At 45.2% G+C, this 16,262-nt stretch overlaps 1 protein-coding gene across 4 annotated transcripts; it reads right to left on the bottom strand.

Annotated features, from left to right (window-relative positions):
* Positions 1–2,945: 2,945 nt before the first annotated feature.
* On the bottom strand, positions 2,946–15,834 carry g6pd (glucose-6-phosphate dehydrogenase). Of its 4 annotated transcripts, none has more exons than XM_031565662.2 (13): positions 15,742–15,834; positions 14,417–14,535; positions 11,773–11,810; positions 11,191–11,299; positions 9,954–10,171; positions 9,001–9,159; positions 7,346–7,471; positions 6,939–7,032; positions 6,618–6,804; positions 4,743–4,978; positions 4,280–4,356; positions 3,252–3,344; positions 2,946–3,104 (listed from the first exon to the last, which is right to left on the bottom strand). In XM_031565662.2, the coding sequence occupies exons 1-13, from the start codon at positions 15,761–15,763 to the stop codon at positions 3,014–3,016; spliced, it is 1,569 nt and encodes a 522-aa protein (XP_031421522.1). In that variant the 5' UTR covers positions 15,764–15,834; the 3' UTR covers positions 2,946–3,013. The 4 variants fall into 4 exon arrangements, with proteins under 4 accessions (XP_031421522.1, XP_031421523.1, XP_031421524.1 ...); XM_031565663.2 differs by lacking the exon at positions 15,742–15,834 and adding an exon at positions 15,378–15,727; XM_031565664.2 differs by lacking the exon at positions 15,742–15,834 and adding an exon at positions 14,908–15,364.
* Between the last annotated feature and the right edge of the window lie 428 nt (positions 15,835–16,262).

The following is a 16,262-nucleotide window of genomic DNA, read 5'->3' as shown; positions in this document are numbered from 1 at the left end:
GAGAAAAGCAATAACATAAGTGTGCCAAACTGTTATAACTCAGCCGTGCCGTGGCCTCAGCTGCACTGGGAGGAGGTCTGTGCGGAGAGGCCTCCCTGCAGCAGTGGTGTCCCATCTTCCCCGGGGGGAGAGAGAGAGACAGACAGACCCGACCGACAGAGAGAGAGAGACAGAAAGAAAGAGCTGGGCAGGCAATGTGTACAGATGCATGTCTCCACCCGGCCGACCTCAAGCAGATGGGTTCCCCCTTATGTGCCGTGGTTCTGCTTAAGGTTCCTTCCTGACCAACAGGGAGTTTTTTCTTGCCCGTGTTGCCAATGTGCTTGCACTAAGGGGGTTCAGGCTCTGGGCTCTGTAAAGCGCCTAGAGACAATTGTATTGTTATATAAATCAAATTGAATTGAATTGAATGTCCTCAGGACAGGACAGGACAGGACAGCACAGCACAGCCCCTGACAGGGCCTACAGTCGCTCCTTCACAAAAGGAGCTCCAGTCTGATCTGAAAGGCCACAGATGGAGCTATTCAGAGTATTTATAGATGAGTGTGTGTGTGTGGTATTTCTGTCTCACACAGTATTACTCTCTCTCAGACACCCACACACACGAGCCTCACCATGTGTAGTGATATTGTTATACATATAAAGACAAAACACCCTAAAATGTTTCGTTTGGGAGTATTGTTACAGTGTTCCATAATGTACAGTTTATATAGGACATTTCCGATAAATGAGAAACCAGGATAAGAAGCCACACACAGAACTAGTATTTAATGAGTAAAAATATGTTCAGATTTTTATACAAAAAAGAAATATATATATATATATATATATATGAGCTCAAACTTTTCCAGAATAAAGAAAGTTAAATTGCTGCAGCCATAACAGAGCTCAAGGTCTAAGAGAGAAACGTCATAGTGACCAGAAACCAGCAAATAATAATTCCCAAATGAGTAAGAGAGACGTCAACCTGTAACAGAGTAAAGTGTTCCGGCCCTTTGTTTGAAATGAAACACGCACCCTGTAGAGCACCATCATTGTGTGAAGGGTGAAAAGCAAACCAGCATACAGGAGCCAGTCTAGTATATGGTCCCCCTCTGGAAATTGTGAAAATTGTTAAGTTGTGAAATTCCTTCCTTGGTAAGAGAGTGTTTATTGAGGGAGGTAACAATGTCTTACAAAGACAAGCATCACCAGTTTACATGCTGACATCAAGTATTTGTTTTTAATCGCCATAGCCACCCCTGATGTGACTACACACACACACACACACATATACATACGTACATACATACGCTCACTCTCTCTCTTCTAATGCTAGTTCTATCTAATCATTTCCATCACACTCTGAAGGTCCCTCCTTCTCTCCTGGAAGCTACAAAAAATGTAAACGCAGGGATTTCCGCTTAAAAGCCTTCCACAGTGACTCTTTCACTGGTCTGAAGATCACACCTGTATCTCAGTGTCTGTGTGTGTGTGTTTATATTGTCTCATAGTGGCCCAGTGTGGCTCACATTTAGAGAGAATACAAACTGGAAACGAGCTCTATGAACAATCCTCCTCGTGGTAAACGATGCCAGGGAATGCAACTGCAATCTGTGTGCCTGTGTGTGTGCCTGTGTGTGTGCCTGTGTGTGTGTGCCTGTGTGTGTGTGCCTGTGTGTGTGTGCCTGTGTGTGTGTGTGCCTGTGTGTGTGTGTGCCTGTGTGTGTGCCTGTGTGTGTGTGCCTGTGTGTGTGCCTGTGTGTGTGCCTGTGTGTGTGCCTGTGTGTGTGTGCCTGTGTGTGTGTGCCTGTGTGTGTGTGCCTGTGTGTGTGTGTGCCTGTGTGTGTGCCTGTGTGTGTGCCTGTGTGTGTGTGCCTGTGTGTGTGTGTGCCTGTGTGTGTGTGTGCCTGTGTGTGTGTGTGCCTGTGTGTGCCTGTGTGTGTGCCTGTGTGTGTGCCTGTGTGTGTGCCTGTGTGTGTGCGCCTGTGCCTGTGCCTGTGTGTGTGCCTGTGCGTGTGCCTGTGCGTGTGCCTGTGCGTGTGCCTGTGCGTGTGCCTGTGTGTGTGCCTGTACCTGTGCGTGTGCCTGTGCCTGTGTGTGTGTGTGCCTGTGTGTGCCTGTGTGTGTGCCTGTGTGTGTGCCTGTGTGTGTGTGCCTGTGTGTGTGCCTGTGTGTGTGCCTGTGTGTGTGTGCCTGTGTGTGTGTGTGTGCCTGTGTGTGTGCCTGTGTGTGTGCTTGTGTGTGTGCTTGTGTGTGTGCCTGTGTGTGTGCCTGTGTGTGTGCCTGTGTGTGTGCCTGTGTGTGCGCCTGTGTGTGCGCCTGTGTGTGTGCCTGTGTGTGTGTGCACATCGAGATCTGTTAGCTTCACTGAACGCCTGACTTTCACAGTGCTAGGACAAGAGTGCTGGACACAGACAATATGCCCTGCTGTGACAATATGCTGCACTGGCAGAAACAGTCACCCATGGGAAAACAAATCGCCCCCAGCTCTTCGCGTCTGCTGCTGGATGGATGGCCAGGTAATATCATCTGACTTTTAAGTCATGCTCATAATATAAACAAAGCTCCAAACCCATGAAAATACAGAGAATGCCACCTCTCATTGTAACGTTTAAGTAGGTTAGGATAATAACAGTGTAAAATAGCAGTTAAATATGTATAGAAGTAGTCGTATTAAGTTTGTGTATTTCAAAGACTCTGAGTCGAATGTTGGTCAGTGGTACCATATCTCTATTAGGATGGAGCAGTGGGGGGCCAAGGTCAATCCTGCTGCTCCTTCCAAAGAAACACTGGAGTTTTCCTCTTCTGTTTCAGATATTCAGAAACTTGACTTCATTATGCAGACATGTGTGATGCACTAAGCCACTCGCCTCCCCTCGCCCAAACCCCCCCCTCGACTCCTCCCCCTCCCCCAACCCCCCCTCGCCTCCTCTCGCCCCCCCCCCCCCCCACATCGTTCTCTTTCTTTCTTTGCTTCCTTCTCTGCCCCCCCCCGCTGACTTCCTGGAGATGTGGTTCATGTGGTTCATCTTCACAGCCTGTGGGGTTCAACCCATTTGTAAGTGCCGGCGTAGCGGAAGCCAACCCTCTGCAGGAGCTCGTCGGCCTCTGGGGGACCACGGCTGGTGAGAGAAAGAGGAGGTGAAGACATGAGAGAGAGAGAGAGAGAGAGAGATGAATAAGGTGGAATGGCTTAAGGAGACCATAAATGAAGCTTATGTATACACTCTGGTAACGTAGGCCTATTCTCTTTTAGCTGAAGAGCTTACCTTCCATAAGTGTACTTGATGGGGGGCGTCTTCTCTTTCTCTACCTGATGAAGAAGAGGAGTGAAGATCCTCCACGCTTCCCTTAGTTCATCGCTGCTCGACAGAAACAACAGAAAAAGCTTCAACAAAATGCCATAAAACACTACAGCATACGGCAACATTAGCAGGGTGGCTAATTGGCACCATCTAGTGGAGAAACAAAGAAATAACAAAACTGCAGCTGTCTGCTCATGCAATCCTATTACGTCAAATCCACACAGATAAGCAGGACCCCTCTACCAAAGGCCTTTAACTATATGAAGGTCACAACACAATAGAAAACAAATTCAACAAATAACGTTCGGAAGGGAAGGAGAAGAGAAGAGAAGGGAAGGGAAGAGAAGAGAAGGGAAGAGAAGGAGAAGAGAAGAGAAGAGAAGAGAAGGAGAAGAGAAGAGAAGGGAAGGGAAGAGAAGGGAAGAGAAGAGAAGGGAAGGAGAAGGGAAGAGAAGGGAAGAGAAGGGAAGAGAAGGGAAGAGAAGAGAAGAGAAGAGAAGAGAAGGGAAGAGAAGGGAAGAGAAGAGAAGAGAAGAGAAGGGAAGAGAAGGGAAGAGAAGAGAAGAGAAGAGAAGAGAAGGGAGGAGAAGAGAAGGGAAGAGAAGGGAAGAGAAGAGAAGAGAAGAGAAGAGAAGGGAAGAGAAGGGAAGAGAAGAGAAGAGAAGAGAAGAGAAGAGAAGAGAAGGGAGGAGAAGAGAAGGGAAGAGAAGGGAAGAGAAGAGAAGAGAAGAGAAGAGAAGGGAAGAGAAGAGAAGGGAAGAGAAGGGAAGAGAAGAGAAGAGAAGAGAAGGGAAGGGAAGAGAAGAGAAGAGAAGGGAAGGGAAGGAGAAGAGAAGAGAAGAGAAGGGAAGAGAAGAGAAGAGAAGAGAAGAGAAGAGAAGGGAAGAGAAGGGAAGAGAAGAGAAGAGAAGAGAAGAGAAGAGAAGAGAAGGAGAAGAGAAGGGAAGGGAAGAGAAGAGAAGGGAAGGGTTAGGGAAGGGAAGGGGACCAACCTGCGCACAAAGTGCATCTGACTGCCACAGAAAACGTCCAGGATAAGACGCTCGTATGCATCAGGCAGTTTGACATCCTGAGTGAGGAACACACATTAACAAACTCTGACCTTCTGGGGGTGCAGGTAGGTATTCCACAAAACTGTACACTTCACATTTCAAGCACAAGGACTCCCCCCAACTGGTTTTGGTTTAGGTTAAGAGGGAAGGAGATACAATAACTTAATCTTGTTTATCAAGTTAAATCACTTCTATTGGATTTCAAAGTGATGGGATTGAATCAATCCAACCATAATGTGTCTAGTCGATCACTGCAAATACATTTATAATCTCAATTTATATATATAAATAAAAGGGAGCAATAGTCTCTGTGTGTGTGTGTGTCTGGTTCAAATTCTGGAAGACAGAATCTGGACGCTGTTTTGTAAACATCAGACGGTCCTGGTGCCGGTCCCACACACACCTTGTATCTGCTGCCGTAGGTGAGGTCCAACTCGGTCTCCTCGGGGCTGAAGTAGACGCCGGGCTTCTTGGTCATCATCTTGGCGTAGATGGCCTCGTTGGGCTGCACGCGCACCACCAGCTCGTTGCGCCGGCACTGCGAGCCGAAGATGTCGCCGGGCACGTCCTTAAACTGCAGCCGCACCTCGGCCTTCCGCTCATTCAGAGCCTTGCCACACCGCAGGATAAACGGAACACCTGAGGAGGAGAAGGGAGGAGAGAAAATGACGAGAGGGAGAGATGAGAGATAAAGCAGAGGAAAGGGAACGAAGGAGAGTAAAAGATAAAAAGGATAGATGAGAGATAAAGCAGAGGAAAGGGAGCAAAGGAGAGATGTAGAGAGGGGTGAAGAGGAGGTCAGAGGAATAGAAGAAAAATGAGAAGAAAAGCGAAAGAAAGAGAGCAGAAGAGAAGGACACAATGGAAAAGCAAAAGAAAGAGAGCAGAAGAGAGATGGCACAGAAGGAGAGAAGAGAGATTTGACTCCTGACATCACAAGAGGAAGTAAACCCCTAATCACAGAACAAGAGAGTCTCTGTCTGAGCCAATGACTGTAGAGTCTGTATGAGCCAATGACTGTAGAGTATCTGTCTGAGCCAATGACTGTAGAGTATCTCTCTGAGCCAATGACTGTAGAGTATCTGTCTGAGCCAATGACTGTAGAGTATCTGTCTGAGCCAATGACTGTAGAGTCTGTATGAGCCAATGACTGTAGAGTATCTGTCTGAGCCAATGACTGTAGAGTATCTGTCTGAGCCAATGACTGTAGAGTATCTGTCTGAGCCAATGACTGTAGAGTCTGTCTGAGCCAATGACTGTAGAGTCTGTATGAGCCAATGACTGTAGAGTATCTGTCTGAGCCAATGACTATAGAGTATCTGTCTGAGCCAATGACTGTAGAGTATCTGTCTGAGCCAATGACTAGAGTATCTGTCTGAGCCAATGACTGTAGAGTATCTGTCTGAGCCAATGACCATAGAGTATCTGTCTGAGCCAATGACTGTAGAGTATCTGTCTGAGCCAATGACTGTAGAGTCTGTCTGAGCCAATGACTGTAGAGTCTGTATGAGCCAATGACTGTAGAGTATCTGTCTGAGCCAATGACTGTAGAGTCCCTGTATGAGCCAATGACAAGAGAGCATGTCTGAGCCAATGATTATAGAGTCTGTCTGAGCCAATGACTGTAGAGTCACTGTCTGAGCCAATGAACATAGAGTATCTGTCTGAGCCAATGATTATAGAGTATCTGTCTGAGCCAATGATTATAGAGCATGTCTGAGCCAATGATTATAGAGTCCCAATGTCTGTAATGACTATAGAGTCTCTATGTCTGTATAATGAATATATAATCTGTGTCTGTATAATGAATATATAATCTGTGTCTGTATAATGAATATATAATATCTGTGACTGTATAATGACTATATAATATCTGTGTGTGTGTGAGTGTCTGTGACTGTATAATGACTATATAATATCTGTGTCTGTATAATGAATATAGAATCTCTGTGTCTGTATAATGAATATATAATATCTGTGACTGTATAATGAATATATAATATCTGTGACTGTATAATGACTATATAATATCTGTGTCTGTATAATGAATATAGAATCTCTGTGTCTGTATAATGAATATAGAATCTCTGTGTCTGTATAATGACTATATAATATCTGTGACTGTATAATGACTATATAATATCTGTGACTGTATAATGACTATATAATATCTGTGACTGTATAATGACTATATGGTCTCTGTGACTGTATAATGACTATATGGTCTCTGTGACTGTATAATGACTATATGCAGGCAGCGGTCTGAGAAAACTCCTACCATCCCAGCGCTCGTTGTTGACGTAAATGACCGCGGTGGCGAAGGTGGCGGTCGTGGATCCTTTGGGAACGGTGGGGTCGTCCAGGTAGCTGAGCTTCGCGTCTCCCTCCCCCTCCGGATTCCCCACGTACTGTCCCAACACGGCATTATCCAGGGTGAGTGGAGAAATGCACTTCAGCACTTTCACCTGCAGGGGGCGACACAAGCATCAGTGAGAGACAGACAGACACACCACAGAGAGGGAGGGGGGGCGGGGGGGACATTAGTAGCTTCCTAATGAGGAACATCTGTGTTTAGTAATCTCGTTTTCATGTCGGTTACCTTCTCATCTCGAACGTCGTCGGAACTGGTGGAGGCGGGTTTCTCCATGGCAACCAGACAAAGCATCTGGAGAAGGTGGTTCTGCATGACATCACTGTCCAGAGGGGGGGGATTAATGTCAAACATTTGAGACAACAACAACATTCATTCAACAACACTTTCAGGAGGTGGATGAGAGAGACAGATAGCACAGAATAGTGTGGACAGAAAGTAAACAGAAACATAAAGATGGTTTGTACATAAATAGTTAGTCATAAATAAAGACAAATAGCTCAGCACCACAAGAGGATGCACCTGGATTAATTCATTAATTTAATCTGGAGCTTTGCGATGATATCCTAAATCTATTAATCATGTTATGTGGTTTGAACTAATCTGAGGATTATGACACGGGTCTGGTCCCCTACCGGATGATGCCAAACTCGTCGAAATAGCCGCCTCGACCCTGTGTGCCAAAAGGCTCCTTGAAGGTCAGTACCACACTGGCTATGCTGTCCCTGTTCCAAATAGGACCAAAGATACGGTTGCCAAACCTACAGAGAGATGGGGGAGGAGGGGGGGAGAGAGAGAGAGAGAGAGAGAGATGGGGGGGGGAGGGAGAGAGAGAGAGGGAGAGAGAGAGAGAGAGAGGGAGAGAGGGAGAGAGAGAGAGAGAGAGAGGGAGGGGGAGGGAGGGAGAGAGAGAGAGAGAGAGAGAGAGGGAGGGGGAGGGAGGGAGAGAAAGAAAGAGAAAGAGAAAGAGAGAGAGAGAGAGAGATGGGGGGGAGGGAGGGAGAGAGAGAGAGAGATATGGGGGGGAGGGAGGGAGAGAGAGAGAAAGAGAGAGAGAGAGAAAGAGATGGGGGGGAGGGAGAGAGAGAGAGAGAGAGAGAGAGAGAGAGAGGAGAGAGAGATCAACATGGAGCATGGCCGAGTATGTTAAAGAGTAATATCTTAAGGCTTGAAGGCCCTAATTATGCAAAAGAAGGCAGGTGTTTCTTGACAAGCAAATGAAGGAAAAGAGAAAGGGGTAGGGGAGGTAGAAGAGCTGGCAGACACAGCAAGAGTGTGTAAGGACAGCAATGCTTTAGGGACGCTGGCAGACACAGCAAGAGTGTGTAAGGACAGCAATGCTTTAGGGACGCTGGCAGATACAGCAAGAGTGTGTAAGGACAGCAATGCTTTAGGGACGCTGGCAGATACAGCAAGAGTGTGTAAGGACAGCAATGCTTTAGGGACGCTGGCAGATACAGCAAGAGTGTGTAAGGACAGCAATGCTTTAGGGACGCTGGCAGATACAGCAAGAGTGTAAGAAGAGCAATGTTTTAGGGAATTGAGGAAGGGAATACATTCAAAACAAGCACCACGAGACCAACTCTTTATGGATTAGTGACACATGGATTATTAACGCACATCTAGAGGCTGGGGGGCACATTGGGGCGTCTGGTGCATTCTGGGGGATTATTAACGCACATCTAGAGGCTGGGGGGCACATTGGGGCACCTGGTGCATTCTGGGGGATTATTAACGCACTCCTAGAGGCTGGGGGCACATTGGGGCACCTGGTACATTCTGGGGGATTATTAACGCACACCTAGAGGCTGGGGGGCACATTGGGGCACCTGGTGCATTCTGGGGGATTATTAACGCACTCCTAGAGGCTGGGGGGCACATTGGGGCACCTGGTACATTCTGGGGGTGTCCACAAGGGCAAAGTACCCATAAAACACCTCATACTTTAGCTCATTACAGGAATACAAAAAAACATATCAACTTGCAGTCAATACATGAATGCACACGTCGAGTGTCCAAGCTCTCAAATGTGGATCAAGGGATCTGGATCATGGGATGGGACAGGCTCAAAGTTCAAGAAGAACCCAGATAAGCACCAAAATAATAATAATAATAATAATAATAATATTAATAATTTATTTTATTTGTAATGCACTCTTCATTCAAAAGAATCTCAGAGTGCCAACATATTAAAAACTAACTATAATAATACAATAAAATAAAAATGAATTAACATAAGCATAATAGAAAACTTTTTAACATTAAGATGCATTAGGAGATGATGATCTACCTGAGAACCATGAGATTCTGAACCATCTCTTTGCCCAGGTAGTGGTCGATGCGGTAGATCTGGTCCTCCGTGAACAGAGAGGAGAGGTGATTCGACAGGTCCTCGGAACTCTGGAGGTCATGACCAAAGGGCTTCTCAACAATCACCCTGTTCCAGCCCCTGACACACACACACACACACACACACACACACACACACACACACACACACACAGAGATAAATGATCACTTAAAACCCATTCAACCCACCCAGAAGTACTCTCTCACCATAAAGGCTATTACAGTAACAGGGTAATAATGCATATCGGCTGACGTAACGCCCAAGGAAACAAACAATTAAGCAGTAAATATAACTCTTCAAGACTCAAACAACACCGTTAGTCAGGAAATCTTACAGTGTAATTGCATTTAGCACTGTACGCTAATATCACTCATGGTGACCCTGTGATCAGAGACTGGGCAAGAGTGGCAGGAATAATGAGAGTTCCGATAAACATGAACTTTGTTCCAGAGACTTCCTCATTAGATAGCAAAAGGGAAATGACTGGAAGGAAATAGAGCATGTCATCAGATTGAACTAAATATGGGCCAGTTCTGGGCACAACTGAGGAACTGTTTGTTTTGACGTGACTGAAGTGCACGACACCGTGCTGCCTGTTCTTTTGGAACGAGCTGCTTATCTTTCCTCTAATGCCATCTCCTCTTACTATTAAGTAACTCGCACTTACAGAAGTTACATTCTTGCACTTTTTTTATTTCTTATGTAAAGTAGTATTTATTGTTACACTAGGTCTCTATTGCTCGGAGCTTGATTGTTCTCTCCTTTGTGCGTCGCTTTGGATAAAGCGTCTGCTAAATGACTAAATGTAATGTAATGTAAATAAAAGCGTCTGCTAAATGACTAAATGTAAATGTCATTTAAATGTTCTTTTCGGTCAATGGGATGGGACTCACTTGGTGGCCATGCAGTGGTTGCGGATGTTCTTGGTGACGTTGTGGTAGACGCTGGGCGGCAGTGCCAGGTAGAAGAGGCGGTTGGCCTCGCTGCCACTGGGCAGACCCAGCAGGTACTCGTGCAGCTTGGTGAAGGAGGCGTCGTCGTCGTACTTCCCGCTCACGTAGAAGTTCCGCTTGAAGAACGCATCCACGCGCTCCGCCTCGGACTCGCCCACCTGGTGGGGTAGTGGAGTTGGCGTATCAGTACATATGAGAGAGTGTGTGTGTGTGTGTGTGTGTGTGTGTGAGAGTGTGAGTGTGTGAGAGTGTGTGAGAGTGTGTGAGAGTGTGTGAGAGTGTGTGTGTGAGTATGTGTGTGTGTGTGTGTGTGTGAGTGTGTGTGTGTGAGTGTGTGTGTGTGAGTATGTGTGTGAAAGTGTGAGTGTGTGAGAGTGTATATGCGTTAAGTGATCTTGTTTGGGGGGGGTGGGGGGGGCTCAGTGGATTTGGATTTACGAAGCTCTCTTCCCTCTATGCACTCTGTTGCTGAGATTATTAGACTGTTATTGCTCAGATAAGGAGATGATGCTCACACAGTTAGTGCCTGGATCTACCAGCACTGCCAAGCACATAAATGCACATGCACGCACACATGCACAGATGCACGCGCACACACTGTGGCATCACGATGGGCCAGCTATCAGAGGGGTGTGGTGTTCGTGTGGAGGTCTGGCTGCCACACCACAAGATGGCTGCCAGTGGCACTACATCTCCCAGAATGCAGCAGCACCCAACCAGGTGTAGGTGCTTAAGGCACCTGATGGAAGGAGCATTTAGGACAGGTGGTGCCTGTTGTGAAAGAGAGAGCCAGGAGGGAGAACGGGAAGCACCTGACGTGCAGGTGAAGCCTTTGTTGACACGCTTGCTGAAGCGCTTGCTAAGCCGAGTCCGGAAGGGGGAAGGCAAGCACCACCGGGAAGGACCTGGACAGACGAACTTTGAGTTTGCAACCTCAGTTGGTAGGACTTAAGTTAGGAGCAACTTTATGAAGCCTATGTTTTGCATTTGAAGAACTTTATTGTTTGCTTCCTGAAATACTTTGTGTTGGTGAATAAACCGAATTCCTCGTTTGAAAGCACTTTTGCCTGCTCTGTCCTGTTGATTACGCACTGCCCTACACCCAGCTCAGTGGTAAAGCCTCTCATGATACCACAACACACACACAAACAGGAAAGCAAAGACTTTGAATTTCTACCTTCATGTGTGGCAGGCACGCAGCCCGAATGGCGTCCACCGTCAGGTCCGAGCGGGCGAAGCCCACGAAGTAAGTGTCCTCTGGGAGGAGCCCGTCCCTGAAGAGCCACCTGCGGACGGACCGGCACAGGAGAGAGAGCTCAGGGGTTAGAACATGCCGGAATATCAAGGTGTACATTTATATGTATTATGTATGAATATGTAATATGTAGCAATATGTTAGTTTTTCTGGTCAAACAAGAGTGCTTGCATAGTAGATGTACATTTAGAAGTAAATTCACTGTTTACTGATAGTTCTCTGTGTTGTGTGTGTGCACATTGTTTGTCTGTTTTAGACCATTTATGTCATTGGTTTACATGTCCCTACTCATGGAAAAATGAGTGTAAATCCATCTTTTCACTGCTCCTACAAATTTCAATTTTTATGGGAGTTTTAAACACACGTTTAGTTTTGAGAACACAAAATATTGCACTTTTAAGGCCATGTCTGTACAATGGCAAGTGTACAATGCATGTAAACGGATTTTAAATAGTGCCTAGGTTTAGTCATAGGAGGTTATTGACATAAAATACAAAGACCCACCATAGTGTCGGGTAGATTTTCTTTTTGGCTAGATCCCCCTGAGGAGAAAACAAAGGCAAAACATGAAGAAGATCAGAAAGCCATATGTTCCTGTTCTATTTAACATGGCTTTGACAGTGGGCTAGCCAAAGACCTGACAACAGGTACAGTAGGAAAAGACTGAACACCACGTTTCACTGGCTGGTAAAAGAGAGCAGTACATTTGCCCTCATAACCTCGTTCCCAACAGCTGTAATCCCACGGAGAAAAACCGACTCTGAAAACAGCCGAGTCAGCACAGGTAAGCTCATGACTGTACTCTGTATCTCTGTGAGCAAACAGTGACTCGACAGTAAAGAAACACACCCTCTAACACAGACACCATGAACAGCGCCTGAAGTATCATGCTTCAGTTCCTTAACCTCTGTAAGCGACGGCCCATCCCTTAGCATTTGTGTGATATCTTTCCTTATTGTACTGCCAGTCCCACTTCAGATAAACAGCACTAGGACTCAGTTGACAGTTGACTCAGTTGACCAAACACACCTGTTTGGACAGAGCTAAGAGGGTGTTTAATTATTATTATTATTACTTTTTTTTTTTTTAAATCAATGAGAGACAGTGTTAGTCATGTAACTCTCCTCACAGTCAAATGCCTACTCAGGGTGACACGGCAAACTCCCATCTTGCCCCCTCCCCCTCCCACTCTCAGTAAACCTCAACACTCAAGCCAACATTGCCTCAAACTCCTAGGACTTTCCTAATCTGCAAACCTGTGGACACGACCCGTTTTACCACAAAGCTCTCGTGCTTGGTTATAACTTCAATTTGCCTACTTTCAACATGCATTCTTTCAACATACCCACCCACCCCCCCCCCAAAAAAGAATGTGCCTTCTCAGAACACAGGCCTTCTGTACTAGTGTCTATGTTGTGATCAGTCTGACTTTTCAGTAAGGTTTTAAAAACTCCACATTCTCTTCCTTACACCACAAACCAATGTGCAGAGTGATTAGCATGGGATACGTTTGGCTGTGCATCAAACAGCCAAGGGCGCACACACACACTGACACAAGAAAACAGTGGAGGCATCGAACAAGGCTCCTTATACAGAACCATGTCATTCCAGTGACCTTAACCTGGGACAGGGTCACTGAGGAAAGCCCAGCGGCCCGTCAGAAAACACAATAAGCACCGATTGAGCTGCATGGCCCTGATATCTCACACACACTCACACTCGCACACACACACACGCACTCGCACTCTCACACACACTCACACTCTCATTCACACTCTCGCACTCACACTCGCACTCACACTCTCATTCACACTCTCATTCACACTCTCACACTCACACTCTCACTCTCACTCTCACTCTCACTCTCACTCACACTCACACTCTCACTCACACTCTCACTCACACTCTCACTCACACTCACACTCACACTCTCACTCACACTCTCACTCACACTCTCACTCACACTCACACTCACACTCTCACTCACACTCACACTCTCACTCACACTCTCACTCACACTCTGTGGGCCGTAGCCACACCTGTTGAAAGAAACATGCTGACTGAAGGGTGATGTTGCACAAACAGGCTACAACAGCCCACTCCTGAGGGAAAAAAAAAAAAAAGAAGAAAGAAAAAACAAGCAGAACAGGAGAAATGTCGGGGGCGGAGAGGAGAGATGGAAGATAAATAGAGTTTATTTAAGCAGCCCAGCCTGTTTGATGGGGGAGAGCATGGGGTAATCATGGACACACAGGAAGGATCAGATTTCCCCATTCACAACACAATGCCACCGCCTCAACACCTGCAACCTCACAATGACTTGACTAAATTAGAAAGAAGAGCTGTACTTATGATATATATATCAAAGCAATTTACTAGTTTGCCATTTTCTATTTGTTACTGTTAAATGTATCAATGTTATTAAACTTCCCACTTTTTCATGAAATAATTAATTAATTAATTAGTATTCTGCTAAGTAAACAACCATAACCACAGCAAAGCAAGATTACTGGACACAGACATTCCACAGAGGTTCCCTTGGCCTCTTCACCTTATCTGGATTTAAACAGAAAATTCAATTTATTTTATATAGCGCCAAAACAATACAATTGTTATAAGGTAAGGTTTCGGCACCATGCATGACTGAACAAATTATGGCCTGTTCCAAATGCAATTGGCCAACCAACGAACCCAAGACCTTGAAACGCTTGTGTGTCTGGACATGTACCAGATATGGCTGTGCTTCTGAATTACACAACCTGAGAATGTCTTGTTTGCAGAACATTTCCTCATTCATGAAGGAAAAAAAATAAAAAAGAGATTTGTTTCCTCAAATCTTTCTATTTTCTCGCTCACACACTTCCTCCTTCCCTTGGACTCTGATGTCCAGTATGACATAATTTTACTTTATAGCCAGAGAGGAGAATACAGTACCGTCTCAATGGTAGAAAGATTTTATTTTATTTATGCTATTTGATACTATGTGCATCATTTGACTACCACAAGGCCCAAGACTGAAAGACACGAAATGCGCCTGACTTTTCACTGCATACATCTTATTATTAATAGTGCATGACGAATTATGAGGAACTGCAGTCTTATTCACTCACACACACACACACACACACACACACACACAAATCCTCACCGAAGCACCCATGATGATAAAGATGTGAACATCCGTCTGATGGAACTCCTCATCATCATAAAGGTCTTTCCGAAGCTGCCCGAACACTTCGGATCGAGAGAGTGGCAGGCTCATCTTCTCTGAAAGGGCAACACACTGTTCAAGACTCTTCAGAACAATCATAGAACTTAACACTGAGCAAAACATCAGCTAATTACATGCAACACAGGCTTGTCATATAAGCATAAACAAAACACAAAGCGCACTGCTTGCCACGAAGGTCAACAGGTACAACGGGTATGGTCGAGGGATGCTTTCACAACACAGAGTGGAACCACTAAACATATGAAAAGGTGGAGAACGAAGGATGACAGAATTTACCACAATGATACAATTCACAGCAAAACTGCATGAGTAGAGTACAAACAGACTAGAGGTCAAGCCAAAACAAAATAGACTACTACTACTTTGTCACAAAATCTACACACAAAGTACTGCGTCTGCTCACATACCAGGTTGTTTCTGGGCGCTTATTTGCGCCGTGTGGGGCCGTTCTAAAAAGTATAAGGTAGGGTGGGGGTGTTAAAAAGGTTACATATATTCTATTGTGTACTCTTTCCAATAGGTTCCATCCTGAATGTAAAAGAGCTACATCCTCGCACTTTGCTGACGCAAAAATAACTACCTAAATGTACAGCGTAACTCCAACTAGCTTACCCAGTGAAGGCTAATGTTATTAGCAAAATCCGCAGTCCAATCCCTTATTTAAAAGGCTCAGCTTGACTAGACCGCACCAGAACTTACAGCCGGCTATACACATATAGACGCTATATTACAAAAACAAGCTGGCTTGTTTTTAGTAATAGAGTTCTTCATAGCCACATTTGATCAATTCAAATCACACACAAGTAACTCAGCTTATGTACCATCATTCTGACGTAGAATACTGATGGTTGCGCTTTTACGTTGCACTTATATTTACCTTGATAGACTGATGCGAAAGTGCTGTAACAATGCTAGCTGGCTAACCGGCTGCTGTCAAACGAGTCCCCTTGACTGAAAAATTGGGATGTCAGTGTACCAATTCACTGTTAACTTAGCTGATTCATTCAAGCTTCACCATCGAACAAACGTACGAATTGATGAAAATACTAACGATATGTGCTACTTATACAAGGTCTCAGTACAGAGACTTATCTAGCCTTAAGAAGAGAACGTGAACCTCCTTGCTCGGTGACCAAAACCTTACAGCAAGTCAGCAACTACAACTACATTCAGTTTATTTCTTAAAAAATAGTTTCCTGCTTCCGAGTTCTGCAATTTTATTGGTTTAGAGACCAACTTACCAGCACTCGCTCGACTTCCCATCACTGTAGCATCAGTGACGTCACATAGGCAGTGGCCGCGGGCTCTGGCAGTGGCTCACAGAAAAAACAGAGAGGGCGGGATGCAGTGAAACACACGGAGCTGAACTACCAATCAAAAAACAACCTCATTTGATTGGCAGGCGTATGACACAATTAAATATATGTGAACTTCTGTACAGCCAATAACGATTGCTGCTCCACCTTACGAGTTGTGAAATAGGGCAAATGAGAACTTCAGCCGATAAGTCTACAGCATGAAGTTGCCTCAGCCCTAGACTCCGATATGAAGTAAAACATTGTTTGATTTTAGTATAATGACTCAATGACCAAAAAAGCAAACAGATGCAATCCTACTACAACTGATACGCTCAATTGCTGCTATAAATGTAAGTAGTAAGGCTAACATTAAACAAAAGGCTAATATCTTATCTAATACCTATAAAAGCACATTGGCATTCGCAAAAAGTGAAGTGATATATATTTTAGATAGCACTGATTAT

This window comes from Clupea harengus, chromosome 4, assembly GCF_900700415.2.
Source record: "Clupea harengus chromosome 4, Ch_v2.0.2, whole genome shotgun sequence".
Classification (NCBI taxonomy): domain Eukaryota; kingdom Metazoa; phylum Chordata; class Actinopteri; order Clupeiformes; family Clupeidae; genus Clupea; species Clupea harengus.
Note: the sequence above shows the minus strand (reverse complement) of the source record. Positions and strands in the feature narration are given on the sequence as shown.